At 40.8% G+C, this 27,336-nt stretch overlaps 1 protein-coding gene across 4 annotated transcripts; it reads right to left on the bottom strand.

The window, feature by feature from the left end:
* On the bottom strand, positions 1–23,259 carry LOC103721261 (uncharacterized). Of its 4 annotated transcripts, none has more exons than XM_088709655.1 (9): positions 22,960–23,259; positions 22,376–22,837; positions 8,506–8,678; positions 4,614–4,961; positions 2,544–2,771; positions 2,113–2,467; positions 1,908–2,032; positions 1,533–1,668; positions 1–468 (listed from the first exon to the last, which is right to left on the bottom strand). In XM_088709655.1, the coding sequence occupies exons 4-9, from the start codon at positions 4,955–4,957 to the stop codon at positions 229–231; spliced, it is 1,428 nt and encodes a 475-aa protein (XP_088565781.1). In that variant the 5' UTR covers positions 4,958–4,961; positions 8,506–8,678; positions 22,376–22,837; positions 22,960–23,259; the 3' UTR covers positions 1–228. The 4 variants fall into 4 exon arrangements, with proteins under 4 accessions (XP_088565781.1, XP_088565780.1, XP_008809619.1 ...); XM_088709654.1 differs by having other exon boundaries at positions 22,376–22,482; positions 22,960–23,249; XM_008811397.5 differs by lacking the exons at positions 22,376–22,837; positions 22,960–23,259 and adding an exon at positions 9,011–9,245.
* Between the last annotated feature and the right edge of the window lie 4,077 nt (positions 23,260–27,336).

The raw sequence follows: 27,336 nt of genomic DNA, 5'->3' as shown, positions 1-27,336 counted from the left end.
TGAAATGAAGATTGAACAAACTTTACTAATACAGCAGTAATAGCATTAAGATTTGGGAATGGCAACAATTCAACATTACTCAACTGAAAAAAATTGTATACTTCCTTGTCAACAGAACTTCTGCAGCATAAAAGCCTTTCATAGAAAGATTGCTAAACCACGGCTTACATCCGTATCATCTAATCAAAATTGCGACTAGGCTTATCGGGGAAGCACAAAGTATTGAGATCAAAGGCCGAAGAATCCAAGCTCACTGGCTCTCTCCTTCTCAAATGTCTCGAAGTACTGATATATGATTGTCACTGCAAGCAGGATACCAGTTCCAGAACCAATGGCCCCCATAAAATCTGCTAGAACTGTTAACGCACCAATGCACATCCCACCAAAAGCTGCTGCAGTAGGGATGTACCTGTTCAATTCCTTCTGTAAATTTGACTCCCGATGACCAGGCATCACCATTTGTTGTTCCTGCAAAATGCCCAAAGTTCAAATACACCAAGAGCAATACATTTACCAGTATGTAACACATGTAACAGTATTCAGTCAGTAAAATATCAAAGCATGAAACATATATGACTTCAAGACTCAGTCCTCATCTATGCAACACCAACATGGCCATAACACAAAAAGCAACTTCCAGAAAATAACCTAGTTTGAGATTTCCATCAATGCGATGTTAGATGGCGATCTCCTAGGGTTCAGACTTAAGACAATTGCTAGGCATTATTGCTACTTAATCAGTAATTGAGTTAGCCTGCACTGAGGCAGTTTAATTGAGTCAAGACAAAAAGAACCTGCAACCTTGGAAGAGGACCTCTGCAAATTATTGTGAAAAGGTTATGGCTGCTCATCAAAAGAAACTGTGTCAACAAACTGTCCCCATGACTGAATCAAGACAATAAACTTATCAACATCACAAAGTCCAACTAATCACATGAAGAAAATGGAAGCAAGGAATCCATGTTTATCATGGTTTCCAAGCAGACAAGTCAAAGTTTGGGCTACAAAACTGCCAACATACTACCAGTCAAATGGACAGAAATGCATATTTACCCAATATTGATATGTTTTGACTAGCCAGAAAAACTTTTCCAAACAATAGCCTACGCGCTCACTTACAATGTGCAGCTTTTATTACAAATCAAAAGGAAATTTAAAATCAACTACTACAAAAATCTATCTTTTATCACCAGTCTTGTACCTCTCTTGTTCCTTGTTGCCTACATTAAAATGACCATTTTCTTTCATCTCTAACATATACATTAAACCTTCCCTCTCCAAACCCATACGTTAAAACTCATTCCTTTCAGGCATTACCTAAGTCAACTCCAAATCCCCACCTATAGCCAATCCTTATGTCTCAACATTGTCTTTTTTTTTTTTGATGATATGTCTGAAAATTGTCAAATAGCCTTTTGTTCACATATCTACACATATGACCTCCAAATCCTTACTGGCTCACCACCGAAATTTGCAGAACCTCAGTGTATTCATGGAATGCAATGTAAGAGAACCATAGCAAGAAACTGTACCTTAAGCTGCTTGGCCACATCTCTTGCTGATGATCCAGAGACTTCTATCCAAGTCTTTGAGAAAAGTGCACAAGCTGAGAGCATAAACACGATATAGAAAAGTGCATGGAATGGATTTGCAGCCAGATCTGCCAAGCTGCATAGTTGGCTCCAAAGATTAATATAGTAAGCAACAGTAAATGTATGAACACGCTCCAAAAAATTCATCAAGGCATGCATTAACACAAGAAAAAAAAACTAGCATAATGAAACAAACAGCAAGCATGCACACATCCTGGACAAACATGCATGTGTGCTTGTGCATGCTGAGAGAGAGAGAGAGAGAGAGAGAGAGGAGAGAGAGGAGAGTGAAATAAAATTTAACATTTTAATCACCTTGATGGTGCTGTGATGTAGTAAGCCAGACCACCTACAGGGACAGATTGACCAGAATACTCAGATTCTTTCCACTTACCAAGCAGATTTACAAGGAAATTGCCACTGTACCTCCTGTATAATAACTGCATTGGAAACAAAAAAATAAATATTTTTGGATTTATGTTAATATGGTCAACAGTTCCATACTTGTCTGCCTGAGTACCTGGGAGATAAAATACAGGTTAGAAACAAGTGCTGACTGTAAAATGATGGGCATATTAGATGTGTAAAACAGCTTAATTGGGTAGGATCCTTGTTGTCCACGGGCATTCTTTGACCTCACAGGCAGCACCACACGGAAGCCTTGGAAATAGATAACAATAAGGAAGACCAAAACTGTGGCAAGCAAATTGGTTACATTTGGAAGATTATGACGATAGAAAGCCTCACGAAGAGCACGGACTTTATCTGTTCGAGTAATCAGTAGGTGGAACAAAGCAATGACAGCACCTTCAAATTCAGCACCACGCCCACTGTTAATGGTCGTGGGGCTAAATGCCTTCCAGATAATATTTTCACTGCAAGATACAGTAAGAGAAATAATATTATGTCCTAGAGGAGGCAATAACGATAAAAAAAAAATCATGAACTTACCATATATTGGTGGCAATGAATAAAGAAATACCGGATCCCAAACCATATCCCTTCTGGAGAAGTTCATCTAAACAAATGACAATGATACCAGCAAAGAAAAGTTGAAGTATAATGAGAATAGCATTTCCAGTTCCTAGCTGGCTGACACTACCATACATTCCAGATAGAACATATGCAACTGCCTCCCCGATAGCGATCAAGATGCCAAGTAATTTTTGTGCACCATTTCTGAAAATTAAACATGAAAACTACTATCAGGTCAACTACCCATTTGACTTGCTCTACTGATGGATTGCATCTCATTGCCTGTAAAAAAAGGATATTTTATATACAGAGTATGCAAAAAAGACTCAACAACAACTGTCTTTAAAGGCAACATGTTTGAAAGCAACAGATGCCAAAAAGAAAAGCAATCACATGTTATTTGCTTTTCTTGTTAATGATACAAGAAGTCAATGGGCAAGTGGTCGAACAATATATAATAAAAATAAGATATATATTTTCAGGAAATGCACATACTTCATAGCAACATGAGCAGTCATATAGCCTCTTATTTCTTGCTCGTATATGGTGGTTCATGCATCCAGCTCCTTGAGTGCATTCTAAACTCAACTAATCATGATGATCTCTTTACAAGTATTATAGCATAAGCCCAATAAAATAAAAGTCTTTCTTAAAAATTCTTCTATTCTCACAATTATTGTACATCTCTTATAACATTTTTGTATACTGGCAGATTGGCAGATGCAGTGCACGTCAATTTAAAAGACATTACTTACCAAAAGATAGGAAAAAATACATATTTGTAATACAGAACATAGGAAAAAAATAAAAGAGAAAACAAAAAATTAAAGCACAAAAAGTTAAAATATAAAATTATATAGAGTAAAATATAAACATAAACAACACAAAGCAAAAAGAAGTAAACAAATTATAAAAAATAAGTTACATACAAAAGAAAACAAATTAAAAAGACTTAATCTTGACTTCCATCATCAACATCATCTTGTTCATAGTCCACTCTGTCAGACTGCAGAATTTACTAATTGGATGAAGCTTAGACACTACCCAGGTAGCACCATTGTGATACTACTACTGCATTCAAGTTGAAATGAAATGCCTTTAATAAGTCAAACGAGTCCCCTAAATGACTTTACCAATTTAATTTCCTAAATTTTAGTAGACATGCGATGTCAAAAACAACACATAGTTGGCAGTATTTGCAAGGGAGTAGAAGCATTTACTCATGCTACCCAGATTGTAATCTGTTTCTTCCAAACAAATTAGAAGATCAAATTACATCCAATATTTCCTCACTGGTTTTCTCAGTTATTGGGGATTAAAAGTAGAAGACTGGTTCATCAGGAAAGAATTCAACAAGGAGAAGAGCTGACATTTAGAGAACAATTATATAGAAAATAAAGATGGGGATTTGTTTCCAAACTAAGAATAATTTTTGGAGACTGTAAAGGATGCTAAAATTAACTGAAGGACCTTTTGGTCAGAAAAGTTGATGCAGAATCCTACAGGGAATATTCTAGCATTCAAAACTCCCTTATCATAGTATACAATACATGATTACATAGCTACACATATTTAACATGGTTGGATTCCAGTATCGCATCACTGTAGTTGCCAACAAGTTAGAAAAGGTCTATTGTATGGCGTGTTTAGATGTTCATATAAGCCAAGGGAAACTGAGTTAGGTTTTTCCTTTTCTTTCCACAAATTTCTTCCAAGACTAAGGGCAATTTTTCAGTACTTGCTTTGATTGTATGATAGCTTGTCTGAAAGGCAATAAAACCAAACAAAACCTGTACGCAAAATGGTAGTGGCATTTTATTGTTTTTTTCCTTATCATATCAATAGAATATTACTTTAAACTTTAAAACAGCCCATATAAACTTGTGCAACACTGATTTTTTTACCCGAATTTCTTTGGGCATATCTAACTACTGCAATATCATCACTCAAGATTTTAATACTGATTGTGCAAAATAAGAAAAAAATTAAAGAACAGGTGTGTTCGATTATAATGACAAACATTTTGACAGTCAACACAACACTTACAAAAGAGCACGATCCTCTCGAACACTATTGTCTACTTCAATGATCTTTGATCCAACCAAGAGTTGCATAACCAATCCAGAAGTCACAATAGGAGTGATTCCTAGCTCCATGACAGTTCCACGGTTTGATGCAAGAATAACACGCATCCAGTAAAAAGGATCTGCTCCGGTAGTTGAGTGTATGCCATATAGGGGAAGCTGACTGCAAACCAGAAAAATGAAAAGAGAGATCACGGTATAGATCACTTTCTCCCTGAATGGAATTTTTCGGTCAGCACTTTGAACTTCAGGCAAGAATGCCAAAAACGGTCGAACAAGATGAAGCACTCTGAACCCTCCAGCCATTTTCCTGCACCCAGAAAAGAGTGTCCAATAAACATACCATTAACTGATATAAAAGCCAGAAGCAGTGGTTTTGTTTTATAACTACTTCATGAAGAACAAACAATCAGGGAAAAGAAACTGCACATACCTTGTGAAAGATAGAGGATACAAAGCAAGGCTAAGAAAACTAAGAGACATAATTGGCCAACAGATAACTATGCAAGAGGATAAATGTATCACCTTTCACGAAGAACCAAAGAAAATCATGAAATAAATATCTAACCTCAAGTGTTTCTCTCAAAAAAGTCCTCAAGCGAAAAAAGGATTCCTTACTAATAAAAGCTAACTACCATATGATTTCTTTGCCAATAGGTCGGTTGTATGGTCTCCTTGATTATGCACTTAAATAGAAGGCCAAAAGACCCACCCTCTTTGACTGATATGTCTGGAAGATCTTCTTTAATGGGCACTCTATAACTATACTACATACTTAACTACTGGCTGCAGTCGAAGCATGGATTTGGATGGATTTTGTAAAGGAAAATCATGGGTTTTGTTGACAGTTGACTTTGGTTTGTCAACATGCATTTGTCGGCATAGCAGAAAAGTACAACTGACACTAATTATACACGTCCCTTATGAAAATACATAGATATCTTGGACTTTAAAAGAAAAGAAAAAAGTAAAGATGCAAAACACTATAACAACCTAGTGATTGGCCCTATTCGTAGGAATTGGATGTGGTGGAGAAGTGATTCAAGATGTTCTTGTATGCCAATCCCGTGGGTACCATCTAGATGTTTCCTATAGTTGGCAAAATGGCTTATCACTGTTTTTTTCTTGTGGTCCATCTCAAAAGGAATTTTGTTCTCTTTAACTGTTCTCTTCTTTTGTAATAGATGTAGTTGTGGTGGTTTATGATTTCCAAATATGAACTGTACTAGGTAATTGTGTTCTATATTTATATTATTAAGTGATAGGACCAAGAATAAAAAAAAATAAACAAATGACTAAAAGCTTCCAGGGATAGTACATGAAGCCATTAATAGGAATGATTACAATCAAAGGATTCACCAAAATGACCTAAAATCGACCGGATAAGCCTATATTTAGTGGCCATGTTCACATCAAGTTATTAAAGAAAATCAGCTGGAATAAGAAATTTAAAAAAATAATGGCAAATCACCAAGTTGGCAAGAGTTTCATAAAAACTAGAAGCAACAAATAACTTACATTGACCTCATTAAAATTTCATGCATGGACTTGAGCTCAGATAACAAAAGTGAAGTTAGATTAAGTAGAGATACAGTTTTAGTGGACCTTAGTGGACTATAACAAGTAAACATATAATAATATAATCAATAATAGCTTGTGACATGTATTACATCCATGTATGGCAGGAAAAAAAAGCAAAATAGTATTCATATGCTACTACATATAAGTTACTTCATATACTTATTTATGCATGTCTGCGAAACATATATATATATATATATATATATATATATATATATATATATATATATATATATATATATATATATATATATACACGTATATATATACACATACGTACATATATATATTAACATCAATATCCTGGTATGTGCATACGTGCATATGTATCTATGTCTGCACATATGCACATACATGGGATGAACTTGGCCACACTTGATTAAATTGAGGGCAAATTTAGTTGAGTCATGACCAATGGAAATTCCAAAATAAAAACCGACAAGATTGCCCATGATCTAGATTCCTATAAAGAGAAAATTTTAAGTACACGAGGTCCATTTCTTGTGGAGATTAACCAGGTTCTTACATGTTGAACTGCTCAATTCTGAGTAGTTCAGCTTGGTAGGGGCCAGGTCACACTGATTCGGTCCTCATTTCATATCGAGAGCACGAACTACCCAAGTTCGTGGTTTGTACAATACCTATTGATTCGGGTAGTTCGGTCTGGTATCATATACTATGTGAAAATAATTTTCAACATTTCTAAAAAATGTTTTTTTGGGGCATAAATTGGCTCAATCCATCCATATATAACCAAAAATTAGTAGTTTTTGCATTAAGTCATTAATAGATATAAGAATTCTGTAGCAACGCCAATTCTTTGAGACACTGGTGTCTCCCACTATATCGAAAAATGCTCTATAGATAGGCCCCATTAACCAAGCCTAGATTCATATATAAAGAGGCAGTTAAGCAATATCGGCGGAACCGGTACCGAGCACCATACCGGTTGTCCGGTGGGACGAGTCGGTACAAGCCCGACAGTAGATGAGTCTGGAGAGAGAAAAAAAAGAGAGAGAGAAAGGGGAGAGAGGGAAGGAGGCTGGCGGAGGGCCGATGGAGGGCTGTCGAAAGCTGGCAACAAGGGCAGGAGGCGGAGAAAACCTCCGCAGCCGGAAAACAGATCGTTTGCCTAATTCACTTAATTGCGAAATAAAAAAAAGAGGCCGGACCCCTGTTTCAAATGAAATAGGTCTCCGCCAGCCCTTCCTCTTTTTTCCTTCCTCTCCTTCTCTCTTCCTCCCTCGCTCGCTCTCTCTTTTTATCTCTTTCCTTCTCCTTCTCCCCCTCTAGCAACGGATTTTGTTTCCGTTGCTGGAACTGTGCCGGTTAGCCGTTGGGACGGCTCAATACGATCGGAACCGCCCGGTTCGAGATAGTTCCGTCGACATTGCGGTCAAGTGTCTTTTACATAAACAAAGGCAAGTCTATGATAACCCCAAAGAAAGGTCCAAATTCTTGCTTTCTGTTTCAATTTCAACTAGATCAACTGAGTTTTCGTACGGCGTTTCCTGTGGTTTTGCTTTTTTTTAATTTTAAAGTCAATATCCTGCCTGGGGTTATACTTCGACAACTCAAATTTTGATAACCCAGATTAAGAGAGCAACTGATAGAGAAAGCCGAGTGTATTACTCCAAGACAACAAACTGAACGAGTTCAAACATGTAAAATTACATGCATGCATACTTATATTGCACGCATGCATACTTATATTGCACGCTCACTTAAACGTGTGTCTATGTGTGTAGACACACAGGCATGCACATGTGTGTAGACACAGGTGTGCATATGTGTGCACACACAGATGTATGCATATATACATATATCAGTGGCAAAGTCTTAACATATAGGCACTTTATCACATGGTGATCAATGACCATGAATTCAATGGCTTCTTAGATAAACTTATCAAATCTTAAATCACTAAAAAGAAAATCAATTTAGCAAAATCAAATAAAATAATGTCAACTTCATATCAATAACTTTATTTCAAGAGATTCTGGAACAACATTAATATTCACCCGACTTTTTCAAATTATTGATGTTAGAATGTCCTAATATTATATTTATATCTGAAGGAATCTAGCTTAATCAACTGCAGTTAAATCAATTAAGAAACATAATAGATATCAAAATATAACCAAGAAAGATACAGCAGCAGAAGAATTAGTATATAATCTGATTGATAAAATAGCAAACAGCAGAGGCACAGAGAAAGAAGAAGAATTTGATTGCAGAAGAAAAGCGGAAAAAACAAAAAGAAGAGAACTTACCTAGGCTTTTGATCAGGTTTCTTCTTCTTTTGTTTTCCTCTCCCTTCTCACAGAAGACCTGATTAAATCCAGAGATCCGTATTTAGCCTCCCAAGTTAACAATTCCACATTTGCTCTTTACGACTCCAAATCACGAAGCTCACAAATTTATGAAGTAGATCTCAAATCACCGCCTGCGGGAGGGGTTAAAAACGAATAGTAACCAAAAATCCGAATAACTATCAGATACCCAGATTAAAAAAAATCAAATTTCTGCCATGAGCAAGCCCAAATCATAAAAAATGACCTTTTAAAACCAAAAAAAGCGATCAGAAGTCGCATTTTTCAGAAAAAAATAAACAAGAATCACAGAGATGAAATCTCAATTTTTAGGGTTTGGAATTAAAGTTGGTTCTTGATTAGAAGTTTAGAACCTTGGCCTTAGGGGCACCATTTTCCTGTGTTCAAATCGTAAATACACAAAGAAAGAACCAAGGAGAGAGCGATTGAGGGAGAGGTAACAGACCAAGGGAGCAGACTCCAACGTGGGATTTGGTCGGAGACGAGGTCGGATTTCGTCGGATCTGGTCTGAAGCCACGGTTGGCAAGAGCCGAGGCAGACGGAGAGCGAGCGCGCGAGCAGGTGGAAAAATCGGGGGGAGAAGGGTTTCGATCGAAAAAGAGAGCTAATTGTAGGGCTGGAAAATTGGTAAATGGCGACCCGTTTTGTCAAGACTCGCAAATGGACACGGTCTTCGCTCGGGTTTGGGAACGATTCAAACTTGCCGATTTGACCCGGCTAATCTGATATGATTCCTTCTATGCTCAGGCTCGTTTGGTTCGCTAAAAAAAAAAAAAATCTTCATCCAAAAAATGAATAAAACCACCAGAGATGGTAGCATAGTTGGAACGGAGCTAAGATTCTACCGAAATGGCCTAGGTTCGAAATGCATGGGCATCGATTAAATACGGAGATCGGATGCCCTCCATCTGGTTTGTCCGATGGACTCGTCATCTGGTCCGCTAAAAAAAAAAAAGCTTCATCCAAAAAACGAATAAAACCACCAGAGATGGTAGCATAGTTGGAACGGAGCTAAGATTCTACCAAAATGGCCTAGGTTCGAAATGCATGGGCATCGATTAAATACGGAGATCGGATGCCCTTCATCTGGTTTGTCCGATGGAGTCGTCATCTGGTCTGCTGGTACTTAGGTGGTGCTGGTATGACATACTCACACATGGAAGGGGCTGCCATGTTGGTGGAGCTTCTCTATGGGTAGAAAGGATATGAGTAAAACTTGTCTATCCGTATCGAACACTCTCCAGCAGGAAGGAGACCCAGTGGGGGTTGCTACACTGGTGAGGTCCTCCTCACCCCTCTCTTTTCTTTTGTTTTAGCAAAAAAAAAAAAATAAACGTCTCCTATTTAACCATCTATTTGGAAATTTCTTTGAGAAAAAATTATTTCGGGAATCTTTCTTTTTAATTATTTTAGAAAATATTTTCTTCCACCTAGAAATTTCTTACTTATTTTAGGAAATATAGAAAATCTTATTAATTATTTTATAAAATGTAGAACCACTTTTAATTTATTTTTACAGATCTCTATTGACATAAGAAAAAATTCTTAAAAAAATATATGCTAGTTGTGCAAATATTACTTCATCATTTTAGGAAACATAGAAGCTTTGTTTGATTATTTTATGGAATATATAAACTCTTCTTAATTATTTTTTGTAGATCCCTATTTAAATTTGACATGCTAAAGAATTTTTAAAAAAATGTCTTTTAGTTGGTGTCACGACGATCAAAAAGATTGAAAAGGTTAGAGTGTCATTAGGTGATCATGGAATCATCATAAATTATTAAATACATTATATGTATCATTTATTTTTCATTCTATTTTTTGAAGAATTATTTATTCTTCTATTGTATAAATTTATATTTACATTTTCAATATCTCTTCAACATTGTGTGCGGGTATCATTCTTGTTAGTTAATTAACCGGACTTAAAATTTACTTGGTAAGACTCATTTTTAACTTTTGATGGAAGGGGCAACTACGTACTTAAGCTGCTACTAGTATCTATTTGCATTCTCTCTTGAGGGGCATCTATATTGCACAATCAATGGTCATTCCTCATGTCATTAAAAAATAAAATATTTTATGTTACTTATATAACTTGATAATGCAATCTAATTTTTATAAGATGGACTGCCAATTGGACAACATCAAGATGGATGGAGAGGTTTTAGCCATGAAAATGCTAGAACTCATAACATCATCCTAAATTAACAAATCATGCAAGATTTCTATCTCTTCTCTTTCAAATAGAGCATATCTTCTTACCTGATGGGGGGCAAAATGGATCGTCCTATTTTTCGGCATAAGTTATCCAATTTTAGCCAAGCTGAGCTCAGAAGGCTGAGCCGAGCTCAGAAGGCCAACCTCAGAAGGCCGAGCCCAAAAGGCCAAGCTTAGAAGACCAATTCCAGAAGACAGAGCTCAGAAGACCAACCCCAGAAGGCCGAGCTCAGAAGGCCGACCTCAGAAGGATAAGCTCAGAAGGCTGAGCTCAGAAGGCCAACCCCATAAGGCCGACCTCAAAAGGCCAACTCCAGAAGACCAACCCCATAAGACCGACCTAAGAAGGCCGAGCCCAGAAGGCCAACTCCAGAAGGCTGACCTCAGAAGACTGACCTTGTCGTCCACATGTTGCGGCCATGCCCTGCAGTAGCCTCACCGCACCATGCTTTGCTTGCTGGCCACGCGACGATATATCAATCAGGGACCATGCCCTGCTTTTCCGGCCATACCTTGTTACGACTGTCAACGCCTTCCCACTCACAAGGACGAGCTGCACTTTGCACCACAAGCGAGCTCTGGTTGCGTGCCATCTCCACTTATGATGGGAACGGGCCATACCTCTACCATCTGGACGCCCCTACGGAGACTATAAATAGCCCCGTCAGGTAACTCCAAAAGGACTTTTTTTGGCTGGACCAAAGATACCCCACTCTAACTTAAGCGTCGGAGGGCCTTCATCGGAACCCCACCGATAAGGCTTTGTGCAGGTTCGTTGCCGCGCAGGAGGTGGCGCTCGTCCTCTTCTTTCACTCATCGGCAACTCCCTCGACTTCTCTGGCGTGGTCACCCTCGGGCCAGATTTGAACCACAACATTACCTAAAAGGGAAAAAAAAATCAGGCAGGTCTCAAAGTCTACCCTTTTATGTAGTGATATGTAAGATGTAATATTTAAAGTCGAGAACATAATATTGATTGGACTGTAGTTATGAAGGAGATTGGTGGAACATTGTTTAGCCATGACTCAGGCCAAGTGTCACGCCCCGGATCCGGATCCGTGACACGGCCGTGCTATTGCCGACTATCGCCCACAGTAGCACGTAGCCTCATACAGGGGTAACAGGTAGCCAAAAAGGATTCATCCTTATATATATATTAAAAGTTTGCAGTACAACCTTCAAGTTTGAAACCAAAAATACAGAACTTCTATGCTATTCAAATGTACAGAAGTATATAAGCTTCTCCATAAATACGAAGCTCTGTAACAAAATAAAAACATATCTGATGGCGATTACTGGTGAGGATCTGAAAGAAAACGAAACATAAACAGATGTGAGCTACACGGCTCAGTAAGTAATCCTGCATAATCCTACCGGATCAACCAGTAGACTAAACATGTAAATCAGGATTTTGAGAAGCTGACATGCATGTTTATCTAATAATCATCCTGGCATAATAAGTATGCAATTTAAACAAAGCAGTAGTGCAAATCACAAAATTTTCATATTATATGCATATGAAACCGTGCCCCCCCGGCATGCCGTGGTCCTTTTACTCTCGGATGCTACTGCGAAGTCAGACTCGGCCACTGGCGGGGCCAGCTCAGTTACTATTCAGCCACTGGCGGGGCAAGCTCAGTTACTATTTAGCCACTGGCGGGGCAGGCCCAATTCCAATTCAGCCACTGGCGGGGCAGGCTCAGTTACTATTCAGCCACTGGCGGGGCAGCTCAGTTACTATTCAGCCACTGGCGGCTCAGTCATTCTCAGTAGCATCTTTGAGCCCATTATAGTGCCTCTGGGCTAGCTAAGACTTTATAAACTTACATGCATGATTATAATATCAGTATCATCATGTTGCATACATAGCCATAGCTTCTGGGATCATTAAAGTTACTTATGCATTGTAACATATCATGTATGAAACATATATACTTAAAATAAATGCTTAGGAAACATTAATAACATAACATGATCCATAACAGGATTAGGACAGGTTACTTACAGTGATTCGTTTTCTCCCAAGTTTCTTACGTCCTGGTGACGGATCCTGAGTCACCTAAAATCACATTATAATGAGCATATTATTTTCTTTTACTTGTTTGGATTCTACCCGAAATTTAGCCCAAGTCTAATGTGTTCATATTGGAGCCTTGATTGGGTCCATATGGTTTAATTGGCCTTCTAATTGGTCATTAGGCTTAATCCCAAGTTTAATTTGGGTTTAATTTTGGTTAAATTTATAGTCTGGCTTGTCCAGACTTAGCCCAAATTTGATTGGGCTCGGGTTTAGTCAAATTTGGCTAAACCCTTTCCCCTTTTTTTTTTTCTTTTTCTTTTTCTTTTTCTTTTTCTTTTTCTTTTTCTTTGGGCTTAACGGGTTGCGGGTTCGGATTCGGATCCGACCCGCGAACCCGTTATCAGGTTTTCTTCCCCCCTTCCAGAGGCTTCCGCCTCTTCATCTCCCGCTCTCCTCTCTCTCCTCTCTTTTCTCCTTCGTCTCCACCGAAACCCACGGCTCCGGCCGGTCCTCCGGCCCCCTCCTTCTCCTCCGGCCAGATCTGTGGCCTTCTCCCTCTCGGTCACTCCCTCTCCTTCTCTCTCTCTTTCTCTTTCTTTCTTCTTTGTTTTCGCCGAGACCCTAGCCTCCGGCCGAGCCCTCGGCTTTCTTCTTCTCCTCCGGCCGGATCTACGGCCTCCTCTCTCTCTCCTTTCCTCCCTTGCTCTCTCTTTCTTCTTCTTTTTTTTTTTTCTTTATTTTCACCGAAACCCTGACTTTCGGCCCACCGAAACCCTCCTCTTCTTCCTTTTTCTTCCCTTGCAGGCGGCCGGGGAGACGAGGCTCCCCCCGATCTATCAACCGAGGTGGAGTTTCCCCCCCGGAGCGCCGGCGGAAGGGAAGGCCAGCCCTTCCTCCCTCCGAAGTAATGCCGGAGAGGGGAAGGGCTCGGAGATGGGTCGGGATCCGGCTATAAACGAGAGCCTCCACCCGCTCCGTCCACGGCAAGGCATGGCCGGAGGGGATGAAGCCTCAAGGTCCGGTGAGTTCTTTTTTTTTTTTTTTTCTTTCTTTCTTTCTTTCTTCTTTTTCTTTTCTTCGGTCCTTCCTTCCGGCACCACCACCCCTTGCCGGAGAAGAGGTGGTGGTCCGGCCGGGGCTGGCGGCCCTGTGGCCGCCTCTGTTGTCGTCCCGGCCAGATATGGCGGCCTGGGTTGCCCCCCCCCGAACCCCAAGGTACCCGCGGCCGAGGCCGCGGTGTCCGGTTCGTCAACAGGCCGAACCCGGTTGGGTTCGGTCCGGATGGTCGCGGCCTGTGAGTCCGGCCCGACCCAGGGATTGTGGGTTTTTCTCCCTCTCCTGTGCCGGCCTCCTCCCCTCTATGTCACTGTTGACACAGAGGGGAAGAGCACCCCACAGAGGGGTTTCTCCATGCTTTATAATTTTATTAACAGGGAGTCCATACCTGGTTTTAGTCGGGTGTAGTCGGGCAGTGCTTCCTCCCTGGTAGTCCCCCCTTCTTCAGAGCTTCAGGGCTCCTTGGCCTTAGGCTCCAGGGCTTCGGCTCCCTCTCTCTTTCTCTCGTTCGGTGTTTAGGGGGGTCTGTGATTTGGGGTTGCCGGCAGAGGCTTAAATATTTGTTTAGAGGATGAAACCCCCCTCTGAGAGGTCCCATCCTCTCCTTTCCTCCATACTTCGGGACTGGCCGCCGCCCCCCCTTGTCTCCGGCGCGCCGGCATCGGCTGCCAGCAGGTGGTGCGGTAACCTCTCCCTGTCGGTCTTATCCCTTCGTTTTTTTTTTTATTCCTGATAATAATTATGCTGGCTACAGTGAAATTTGGGCCCAACCCTTAACTGGGCCTATTTCTTATTGGGCCTAGTAGGTTGTGGGCCCGGACATTACATCCTTCCCCCCTTAAATAAATTTCGTCCTCGAAATTAAACATACCTCGGTTCTCGAAGAGCTGAGGGTAGCGTTGTCGCATCTCTTCCTCCAATTCCCAGGTAGCTTCCCTTTCAGTGTGGTTGGTCCACTGGACTTTAACGTAGGGAATGGTGCGCCTTCGGAGAATTTGTTCTTTTCTGTCTATGATGCGCAGGGGAGCCTCCTCATAGGTTAAATCTTTATTTAATTGCAGAGGCTCATGTGGTACCACATGGCTGGGATCCGGAACGTACCTCTGTAACAAAGAGACGTGAAAGACGTTGTGTACGCCTGATAGCTCTGAAGGTAGGGCCAATTTGTAGGCAACTTTGCCTATTCTAGCAAGAACCTCAAATGGGCCAATGTAGCGAGGACTTAATTTGCCGTGTCTTCCGAATCGGGTAATACCCTTTGATGGTGAAATTTTTAGGAAGACAAAGTTCCCCTCCAAAAATTCCAAGGCCCTTCTTCCTCTGTCAGCCCATCTTTTCTGTCTATCCTGGGCAGCCTGAAGCCTTTGCTTAATTAGTAGTACCTTGTCTCTGGTGTGCTGGGCCAGTTCGGGGCCTAGCATTTTCCGCTCCCCGACATCATCCCAGTGTAAGGGGGATCGGCATCTTCTCCCATAGAGAGCTTCGTATGGGGCCATCTGGATACTGGAATGGTAGCTATTGTTATAAGCAAATTCCACCAGTGGTATGTGACTATCCCAGTTTCCACCTAGGTCCACAGTGCAAGCCCTCAGCATGTCTTCCAGAGTTTGGATTGTCCGCTCTGACTGGCCGTCAGTCTGGGGGTGGTATGCTGTACTGAGCCTCAGTCCGGTACCCATGGCCTTCTGAAAGCTTTCCCAGAATCTGGACACGAATCGGGGGTCACGATCAGAAATGATACTCACTGGTACTCCGTGCAGGCGTACAATCTCATCGATGTATAATTGGGCCAGCTTGTCTAAAGGAGTACCAATTCTGAATGGCAGAAAATGAGCTGATTTTGTAAGGCGATCAACAATCACCCACACTGCATCATTCTTTCTCACCGTTTTGGGGAGTCCTGTAACAAAATCCATCGTGATGTGCTCCCACTTCCATTCAGGAATTTCTATTGGTTCCAGCAACCCTGCTGGCCTCTGGTGCTCTGCTTTTACTAGCTGACAGGTCAAGCATCGGGCCACAAACTCAGCTATTTCTCTCTTCATCCCCTTCCACCAGTAATGTTCCCGAAGGTCCCGGTACATTTTAGTACTGCCTGGATGAATAGAGAAACGGGATTGGTGGGCTTTTTCCATGATTTCCCTTTTTAGGTCAACATTTGCCGGTACACACAGTCGGTGGCCAAACCTTAGAGTGCCATTTGGGTGCATTTGGAGTTCGGGTCGCAACCCTTTCTCCACTTCATCCTTGAGCTGGCAAATGTGCTCATCAGACTGCTGGGCAACCTTTATTCTATCGATCAAGGTTGGTTGTATACTCAAGGCGGCCAGCAAAATTTTTGTAGTTTGGGTAACCACCTCAACCTGCATTTTATCGAGATCCTTCTGAATCTGTGGTTGAGTGGTGAGTAAAGCGGCGGAGCTTATAACTGACTTTCTGCTTAGGGCATCCGCCACCACGTTGGCCTTTCCTGGGTGGTATTTAATACTCAGGTTATAATCCTTCAAGAGTTCCAACCACCTTCTTTGCCTCATATTCAATTCCTTCTGGGTGAATATATACTTCAGGCTCTTGTGGTCGGTGTACACATCACAGTGTTCGCCATACAAATAATGTCTCCAAAGTTTCAAGGCGAACACTACTGCGGCCAACTCTAGGTCATGTGTCGGGTAGTTCTGTTCATAGGGTTTCAGCTGTCTCGAGGCATAGGCTACCACCTTGCCATCTTGCATCAGCACACAGCCTAGCCCGTTCTTGGAAGCATCACTGTAGATGGTAAATTCTCCAGTTAAGGACGGTAATGTCAAAATTGGGGCAGAAACTAACCTTTGTTTAAGCTCCTGGAAGCTCCTCTCACACTTGCCGTCCCAGATAAACTTGGCCCGTTTCTTAGTCAACTGGGTCAAGGGGGTAGCTATTTTGGAGAACCCTTCCGCAAATCGCCAGTAATACCCGGCTAATCCCAAAAAGCTTCTTATTTCCTTGGCGTTGGTGGGACGAGGCCAATCCACCACCGCTTCTATCTTCTTGGGGTCCACTGACACTCCTTCCTTGGAGATTATATGGCCGAGGAACGCCACACTGTCCAGCCAGAACTCACATTTGTTCAGCTTGGCGTACAGCCTCTTCTCTCGAAGGATTTGTAGCACCACCCTCAAATGGTCTTCATGTTCCTTCCGGCTCTTTGAGTATATCAAAATGTCATCGATAAAAACTATCACGAACTGATCCAAATATTGTTTAAAGACTCTGTTCATCAAGTCCATAAATGCAGCCGGGGCATTGGTCAGTCCAAAAGGCATAACCAGAAATTCATAATGCCCATACCTGGTTCGAAATGCAGTTTTTGGCACATCCTCAGATTTGATCTTCAGCTGATGGTAGCCTGACCTCAAATCTATCTTGGAGAAGACTTGGGCGCCTTGCAGCTGATCAAACAGGTCATCGATCCGAGGTAGGGGATATTTGTTCTTTATGGTTATCTTGTTCAATTCCCGGTAATCGATGCATAGACGCATACTCCCATCTTTCTTTTTCACAAATAGGACAGGAGCTCCCCATGGCGACGCACTGGGCTGGATGAACTTTTTATCCAGGAGTTCTTGTAGTTGTACCTTCAATTCCCTTAACTCAGCAGGGGCCATCCGGTAAGGAGCCTTGGAGACTGGCCCCTCTCCTGGTGCGAGGTCGATTGTGAATTCGATCTCTCGGTCTGGGGGTAATCCTGGTAATTCCTCCGGGAAGACATCCGGATATTCTCTGACTACTGGAATATCTTCCAGTTTGGTCTCTTTCTGGGCATCCATTACACAGGCCAGATAGGCCATACACCCTTTTCTCACAGCCTTTCCAGCTTTCAAGGCAGAAATAAAGTGTAGTATAGGAGCATCTTGAAGGGGTATATCGCCCTGAAAGAAAAATTCTTGCTCCCCAGGTATCCGAAATACCACCCTCTTGTGGTAACAATCAATGTGGGCGTGATACTGTAACATCCAGTCCATGCCCAAGATAATATCAAAGTCTTGCATGTCAAGCTGTAAAAGATTTGTCTCTAATTCTTTTTCCCCTATCTGAATTATGCAATCTTTATATTTAGTGTCAACAATTGCGGTTTTCTGAAGGGGTGTAGCAACATGCCATGGTTCCACTAATTTCTCAGATGTGCTATGTAATTGTCTGGAAAAGCTAACCGACACGAAAGAATGCGTAGAACCAGAATCAAATAGAATGAGGGTAGGAACCAAGTTGACCAGAAGTGTACCTGTCACCACTTGATCGCTAGCACTGGCATCCTGTCGAGTCAGTGCGAAAACCCGAGGTTATGATAAACTAGCATATTATAACATTTTCTATGACGGTGACATTCTTAACTACCCTTTTCCTTAGGCATTTTATGGTTATTCTATTGTTTAACCTAAGGCTTTGATACCACTAGATGTCACGCCCCGGATCCGGATCCGTGACACGGCCGTGCTATTGCCGACTATCGCCCACAGTAGCACGCAGCCTCATACAGGGGTAACAGGTAGCCAAAAAGGATTCATCCTTATATATATATTAAAAGTTTGCAGTACAACCTTCAAGTTTGAAACCAAAAATACAGAACTTCTATGCTATTCAAATGTACAGAAGTATATAAGCTTCTCCATAAATACGAAGCTCTGTAACAAAATAAAAACATATCTGATGGCGATCACTGGTGAGGATCTGAAAGAAAACGAAACATAAACAGATGTGAGCTACACGGCTCAGTAAGTAATCCTGCATAATCCTACCGGATCAACCAGTAGACTAAACATGTAAATCAGGGTTTTGAGAAGCTGACATGCATGTTTATCTAATAATCATCCTGGCATAATAAGTATGCAATTTAAACAAAGCAGTAGTGCAAATCACAAAATTTTCATATTATATGCATATGAAACCGTGCCCCCCGGCATGCCGTGGTCCTTTTACTCTCGGATGCTACTGCGAAGTCAGACTCGGCCACTGGCAGGGCCAGCTCAGTTACTATTCAGCCACTGGCGGGGCAAGCTCAGTTACTATTCAGCCACTGGCGGGGCAGGCCCAATTCCAATTCAGCCACTGGCGGGGCAGGCTCAGTTACTATTCAGCCACTGGCGGGGCAGCTCAGTTACTATTCAGCCACTGGCGGGGCAGCTCAGTTACTATTCAGCCACTGGCGGCTCAGTCATTCTCAGTAGCATCTTTGAGCCCATTATAATGCCTCTGGGCTAGCTAAGACTTTATAAACTTACATGCATGATTATAATATCAGTATCATCATGTTGCATACATAGCCATAGCTTCTGGGATCATTAAAGTTACTTATGCATTGTAACATATCATGTATGAAACATATATACTTAAAATAAATGCTTAGGAAACATTAATAACATAACATGATCCATAACAGGATTAGGACAGGTTACTTACAGTGATTCATTTTCTCCCAAGTTTCTTACGTCCTGGTGACGGATCCTGAGTCACCTAAAATCACATTATAATGAGCATATTATTTCCTTTTACTTGTTTGGATTCTATCCGAAATTTAGCCCAAGTCTAATGTGTTCATATTGGAGCCTTGATTGGGTCCATATGGTTTAATTGGCCTTCTAATTGGTCATTAGGCTTAATCCCAAGTTTAATTTGGGTTTAATTTTGGTTAAATTTATAGTCTGGCTTGTCCAGACTTAGCCCAAATTTGATTGGGCTCGGGTTTAGTCAAATTTGGCTAAACCCTTTCCCCTTTTTTTTTTCTTTTTCTTTTTCTTTTTCTTTTTCTTTTTCTTTTTCTTTGGGCTTAACGGGTTGCGGGTTCGGATTCGGATCCGACCCGCGAACCCGTTATCAGGTTTTCTTCCCCCCTTCCAGAGGCTTCCGCCTCTTCATCTCCCGCTCTCCTCTCTCTCCTCTCTTTTCTCCTTCGTCTCCACCGAAACCCACGCCTCCGGCCGGTCCTCCGGCCCCCTCCTTCTCCTCCGACCAGATCTGTGGCCTTCTCCCTCTCGGTCACTCCCTCTCCTTCTCTCTCTCTTTCTCTTTCTTTCTTCTTTGTTTTCGCCGAGACCCTAGCCTCCGGCCGAGCCCTCGGCTTTCTTCTTCTCCTCCGGCCGGATCTACGGCCTCCTCTCTCTCTCCTTTCCTCCCTTGCTCTCTCTTTCTTCTTCTTTTTTTTTTTTTCTTTATTTTCACCGAAATCCTGACTTCTGGCCCACCGAAACCCTCCTCTTCTTCCTTTTTCTTCCCTTGCAGGCGGCCGGGGAGACGAGGCTCCCCCCGATCTACCAACCGAGGTGGAGTTTCCCCCCCGGAGCGCCGGCGGAAGGGAAGGCCAGCCCTTCCTCCCTCCGAAGTAATGCCGGAGAGGGGAAGGGCTCGGAGATGGGTCGGGATCCGGCTATAAACGAGAGCCTCCACCCGCTCCGTCCACGGCAAAGCATGGCCGGAGGGGATGAAGCCTCAAGGTCCGGTGAGTTCTTTTTTTTTTTTTTTCTTTCTTTCTTTCTTTCTTTCTTTCTTTCTTCTTTTTCTTTTCTTCGGTCCTTCCTTCCGGCACCACCACCCCTTGCCGGAGAAGAGGTGGTGGTCCGGCCGGGGCTGGCGGCCCTGTGGCCGCCTCTGTTGTCGCCCCGGCCAGATATGGCGGCCTGGGTTGCCCCCCCCGAACCCCAAGGTACCCGCGGCCGAGGCCGCGGTGTCCGGTTCGTCAACAGGCCGAACCCGGTTGGGTTCGGTCCGGATGGTCGCGGCCTGTGAGTCCGGCCCGACCCAGGGATTGTGGGTTTTTCTCCCTCTCCTGTGCCGGCCTCCTCCCCTCTATGTCACTATTGACACAGAGGGGAAGAGCACCCCACAGAGGGGTTTCTCCATGCTTTATAATTTTATTAACAGGGAGTCCATACCTGGTTTTAGTCGGGTGTAGTCGGGCAGTGCTTCCTCCCTGGTAGTCCCCCCTTCTTCAGAGCTTCAGGGCTCCTTGGCCTTAGGCTCCAGGGCTTCGGCTCCCTCTCTCTTTCTCTCGTTCGGTGTTTAGGGGGGTCTGTGATTTGGGGTTGCCGGCAGAGACTTAAATATTTGTTTAGAGGATGAAACCCCCCTCTGAGAGGTCCCATCCTCTCCTTTCCTCCATACTTCGGGACTGGCCGCCGCCCCCCCTTGTCTCCGGCGCGCCGGCATCGGCTGCCAGCAGGGGGTGCGGTAACCTCTCCCTGTCGGTCTTATCCCTTCGTTTTTTTTTTTTTATTCCTGATAATAATTATGCTGGCTACAGTGAAATTTGGGCCCAACCCTTAACTGGGCCTATTTCTTATTGGGCCTAGTAGGTTGTGGGCCCGGACATTACACCAAGACACCAACCTTTGTAAGTTTAGCTAAATATGTGTTATTTTGGGAAAATATACAAAAGTTAAGAATATATATATATATATATATATATATATATATATATATAGATATAGTTGTCAAGATATTATAGGTTAATTGAAATATCATGAAAAAATTTTCACATCTAGTTAGAAGTTGTTGTAGATGCCATAAGATTTTGTTAAAGGTAACCAATTTGTTACCAAGAGCGTTATATAGTTGGTATCACGCCCCAAATCCATCACTTGGGTCGATTATATGACACGGCTGCATGAGCCCTAAAGCAGTGTCCTAAAACATCATACAAGGCTTAAGATGAAAGGCTTAAAATGAATAAAAATCTGATAACTCTACAATTAATTAATTAATCTAAATAAATAAATTCATCATATCTAAATAATAATAATATAAGTTTGAAAATAGCCAGATAGCGTTACACACATTATAAAATCACAAACTAACTATCAATAATATTCGAACAAACAGTATACGTACATACATCAAATATTAATAAGAATCCAGATACTCAAGAGTGATATATCATGTGATATCTCATAATTATTCAATAGTATTTTCAATACTTTTTATTCCATTTCTTTTTAACTTGATCCGGATCAATTATCTTTTTGACTTTGGGCCAAATTTTGGTCACATTTTTAGCCCATGATGGGGCAACTAATAGTATCACATTTCTAGTCTATGACAAGGCCTGCCAAGGTATTACATTTCTAACTTGTAACAGGGCATGCCATAGTATCACATTTCTAACCTGTAATGGGGCAACCGATGATAACGAGATAAGCCCAAAGTCTTTGTTCATTCAATCAAGTTGACATCCACACTTCAATTCTTTTTATTTCCAGATTTAGACTAACCACGGTCATATTTTTCGTCTATGATAGGGAAATAAATATAATATGGTTAGTCCAGAGCACTATATTCGTTAATCTGATTATGCAAGTGTAAGTTATACTCACATATGCATCCATCATACTATCAGTCACAAGCATATATAATCAAAATATGATTTAATACAGCAATCGTCATAAAACTATTTCTGCTTCTTACTTATTTTGATCATTAATATATCATGCATATATGTACAAAATATCTATATCATGCAGGTCGTGTACAAGGATTCTTACTTTTTTGCTGACAACTCAGACAGACTAATCATCTATCCATCCCACGATCTATGAGCTGGGGTGCGCAGAACTCTGTTCAACATTCTCTTGTCCAAAAGATTTTTCTCCTACATAACCAAATCAATATCAAAAATTATCTAAGGTATTCGACAACTCAGAATCCTCTACTGATCCTCTAAAGGTTCACCATCACATAGCAACCCAACAATATCCAACAACCCTCTCAACTAATGATTTTCCTGAATCAAGCTGGAGATGCCAACATGAAGAGAAACTAAAGCGAGGAGAGAGAACAAAAGGAAAGAGGACGGGTGGCTCTCTCTCTCGGGTGTTCGACAGCAGGCAGTCGCCCATGGTCGGCAACGCCCCATGGTTGATAGCTGATGGAAGTGCCGGCAACGCGCCACGCCCGACGACGGCCAATGGCGGTGCTGGCGGCATGCCACGCTTGGTGACGGTCCACTGAACGGGAAAAAAACCAACAAAATATGGGAGTCCTGTTTAACATCAATACAACAGCTTGCCGGCCGGAGTCAAGGGGAACAGTGGCCCAAAGACCGGAAAAAGAAGGAGAGATAGATCACCTTGTCTCCGGCGAGCTCCTCCGGCCAGATTGACGGCGAAAACTCCGAGTTCCTCCCACAGAACACCTAGCGATTTATGCCTCTAATGGAAGAGCTCCCAAGGTTGGTGCTAAAGAAGAGGGCAAGAGAGTCTTTAATAGATGAGTATCGACTCAAACAAGGTAAGCTTGCGATCACCCTAGTCCCCTCTTCCGGTGGAATTGGAGGGAATTGGAACAGGGGAAGAGGAAGACTCCGATCGGGAGTCTCCCTCCCCCTGTCACACGTGCCACGCATGTGTTGCGGCCCATAGACCGGCTTAGACCCAGTAATAAGAATATAAGATGGACCCTTATGGTTGGTACCTTTTTATCTTGTTTTTGTCTTGTCGGTTAGGTTAGATACAAATAAATCTTGATAAAACAACTCATAAAGTTTAAAGTCTAATGGGGTGGTCTTAATATATATAAGTCTGAGTGTAGTGTAGCAATGAGTTAAAAATATTTTAATAATCTTTTAAGTTCTCTCAATTATATATATTCTTCCTCTCATCCTTGCTCTTCTTTTAGATTTTACCGATTAAGAAAGTAAATTGTAAACTATAGAACCTTGTGATTTTGTATTTTGCAAAAAAATCACAAGGATAAATGATTATACCATGACCATTTAAAATCAGGTTAAAGTTACTAGTAAAGTGAGCATTTGTTAAAGAGGTCAAAACCATGAAATATCTTAAGTTTGGCAAAAACCAATCTACGAGCAACACAAATCTAATATTAACAATTGATCTTGGCTATAAATGACATGTTACAACAATAACTCGGAAGGTTCATATGAAATATCTCCAACTATTGGGCTACCCAAATTCAATGGTTATTTGGATTTCAAAAGTTTGCGACTTACTCAAAAACATCTATCCAATAATAGCTGATCAGAGGGAATATGCACAAGTATAGAATGATGGATTTAGAGAATTAAAAGGGCAAATGATCAAGTAATGGATGAGATCATCATCAAGTAAATCTTGAGGAGGACAACAACAAAAAGAAGCCTACAGAGCCAGAAGTGTATAGATGAAGCCTAAAAAATGCATCTTTAATATGAATGAGGGGTAGAATATTGCTGGTTTATTTTGATTACAAGTTTTTTTTGTATTAAATTAAATTAGAGGTGGCAATCTACATTGGATCGGTTTTGGGTCACGTTGAGGTCATATATCAAAGCCCATAGAGCTTGAATCAAATCCGACCCAACCTGCTAATAGGTCAAGAATGCTTGACTCAGACCTGACTCGCAGCCAACTTGATGTTTTGTTTTACTTGCCCAAGCCCATCTTATTTTAGGATGTATTGTAGAGGTAGGCTATTTTTTCATAGTTTTGTAGAGGTGGATGCGGTCCAGAACGGGTCACATTGGATAAATGGGTTGGGTCACAAATAGACGCCCTTAAATGAAATCTATTTAAAGCAAAGAAGAGATCAAAGATCGAACATTATTTTCAAAAAACTAAAAAGAACAATAACTAGTAGAATTGATTATATTATCTAAGAAATTAAGGACCAAAGATAATGATGATTAGATCATGAAAACCTAAATGAATTGCTACAATCATACAAATTTTTGGTTCAGTAATGAAATCCAAAGGGGATAGAGAGGTGGTGGATTAGGCCATGATTGTAAGCAAAGCCAAAGTCCTCATAAAGCACCATTAGTGATAAATATGAGAAATTTAAGAATATAAATCTATTTTAAACAGAAATGGGAAAGGAATAGTATAGATATAGCAAATCATGGATCCACTATCATTATAATAATATTGAAGTAATGGGTTTTTTGTTATAACATTTTTAAATGTAAGCTAGTATATCTAGTTTCACAAGAGCTCCTTGTCCTCATATTGCATTAATTTTGCATGGCCTCACTGTTGACACCTCCAATAACTCATTCATGGGAAGAGGGAGCACGAGCTTCATTTAGTTCGCCTGTCTTATGGAGGTGAATGAGAAGCCTCTCCTCGACCTCCTCCATCCCTGCATCTCCATGGTTGAAGCTTGAATCCATGGCTGCTGCCATTTTTTGGTCAGGCATCGACAAATGGAGAAGATCGGGAGAGAAAGATGAAAGGTTGGCTGACATTGTGGGAGACCGACAACACTATTTTGGTCAACCATCGATATCTAGAGAAGATTGAGTGGGGAAGATAAAAAGTCAGCCAATATCGTGGAAGTGAGGAGGCCTTTTTTCGGTGAACCATCAACAGGTGGAGTAGATTGATGAGAAAGATGAAGGGCCGGATGAGCAATCAATCAAGATGGAATAGATCATCTAATGGATCAATTGTGACCCTTGAATGTTGCCAAAATTATAGTACTTACCACATACAAGGTATTAATTATGGCCCTTGCATTTTGCCCAAATTAAGGTACTTGCCACTCGTACTTGGATTTTTCCCCAACTATTCCTTGTTACCCTGACAGTAATCAAGATTATTCATTCTATAATGAATAGTAAGCCAAATTTTGAAGGATTACCTTGCCAAGATTTTTGGAAGCAAACATAAAGAGAAATTAGCCAATGATAGAATATTATCAAATTTATTTGAGAAGAGATTACCCTACTGCACTGATGTAATTAGTTTAGAATCAAAACTAGCACATGTTACTTAGATTTAAGTTATAGCAACTAGGGGAGAGGATAGGGATGTGCTTATGGAATTGATTGAAAAGCTAATATCATGATTATGCTAGAAGACAATAGATCAAAAAAGTTAGAGATAAAATTATGACTTAAGCCCATAATGATGATTTTTTTTTTTTTGTATTTCTTGATCTAGGAGGACCCAAACTTGATGTAGACTACTTTGACTACTACGAGTAGGGCTGGATAAGGTCTAGAAGCAAGATCCGTCATATCGAAAAATTGAATTGAATGCCAAACTTCAGGAGACCATAACTCGGTCATGCGATGCCCGATTGAGATGGTCTTTTTTTTTGAAATATGATAGCTTTTCGAGATCTACAACTTTGGGCCTCTTAGGAGTTGAATTGGGCTGAAATTTTATTTTTTGGGCTCCAAAGTAGACTGGTCAAACCGAAACTTTTCTTTTTATAAAAAATTTTGACCGGACGTTATCTTCCAATTTGTGAAGAATTAGGTAGAGTGCCCGAAGGCAAAGTTGATATAGAAGTTGAGATCTATTTCTATTAGTCATATTTATGTTTGGAGATCTAGTTCTATCCAAATGAGGAGAGAAATTCAATCCGAATTGTGATGCTAGTATTATAAATAGGGGCTATATACCTCAATTTATGAAGTGTGGAGTATTCATGAAAGAAAAGAGGACTTAAGCCCTATTTTAACAATTCTTCTATCTTCTTCTAATTTTTTTTAAAGAGATTTCAGTTGAGCGGATTGAGGAAATTCGTCCTTCTCTAATACATAGTATGTGTGTGTATTGTTTAAATTTGCTTTGTTGCTAAAGTAACTGCGGCAAAAAGGTTGTGTGTTTCCTCTAAAATTTGTACCTTTGCATGTTCCAAAATAGGAGGATTCCAACTAGCTAACAAGTATCCACTTGGTAGCAGCCAAATAGATTCAAAGAAGGTGCTTGCTACATTTCTTTATTGCCTAATCTAAAGAAGATGGAATAGAAAGAAAATACTATGTTATAGGAACTTAAATTGATCTAAGAGGACCTCCTCGATTCTTCATGCTTTTTACAATATTGGATATTTTGATAAGAAGTAAATGTCAGCCACCTAGCATTTAGTTTCCATAACATCCTTTCCTTTTCACCCATGAAAATGACATGCACTTTGCCAATAAGTAGAATTATCTCAGAAAGTAAGGAGGAAAAGAATTTAGATGCTTGCTAGTTGGAAATTCAATTTGTCCATTTGGGCCTACTTTTCCTGATCACTATACCCAATTAAAATTGTAAGTCAGTTATAGCTTCGATAATGAAAGATGTGTACTTCGATAATGACGTAAAACTAGATTTTTTTTTCAAAATATAAAAATTGTAGCTAGCCAGCAAGTGTCCAGTAGGTAGCAGCCAAATAGAGTCCGTAGGCCATATGCTTATCTCTTGTTAAGGATGGAGCTTCAAAAAAAAAAAAAAAAATTTTCTTCTATCATCATCATCATCGCCGTCGTCATATATATATATATATATATATATATATATATATATATATATATATATATATATATATATATATATATAAAGATTCTTCACTAGCGTCTACTTCATCAAGGGTGAGTTAATATATATATATATATATATATATATATATATATATATATATATATATATATATATTTATATACCAAGGAGAGAGAGAGTATTAATTGGGGATTGAGAGGGTGAGTTAATGTGGAATTGTAAAAAGACATAAA

This window comes from Phoenix dactylifera, chromosome 13 (assembly GCF_051530095.1).
Source record: "Phoenix dactylifera cultivar Ajwa chromosome 13, Ajwa_hap1_PhDact_Kaust_v1.1, whole genome shotgun sequence".
Taxonomy (NCBI): domain Eukaryota; kingdom Viridiplantae; phylum Streptophyta; class Magnoliopsida; order Arecales; family Arecaceae; genus Phoenix; species Phoenix dactylifera.
The sequence above is the reverse complement of the archived record's forward strand: the minus strand, read 5'-3'. Positions and strand labels throughout refer to the sequence as shown.

Excerpts from the sequence above, each read along its gene's own strand:
- LOC103721261 (XM_088709655.1), bottom strand. The coding sequence starts at position 4,957 with ATGGCTGGAGGGTTCAGAGTGCTTCATCTTGTTCGACCGTTTTTGGCA. Across the intron at positions 1,669-1,907 it reads TACATCACAGCACCATCAAG|CTTGGCAGATCTGGCTGCAA; the intron begins GTGATTAAAATG and ends CCAACTATGCAG. Across the intron at positions 469-1,532 it reads ATGTGGCCAAGCAGCTTAAG|GAACAACAAATGGTGATGCC; the intron begins GTACAGTTTCTT and ends GGCATTTTGCAG.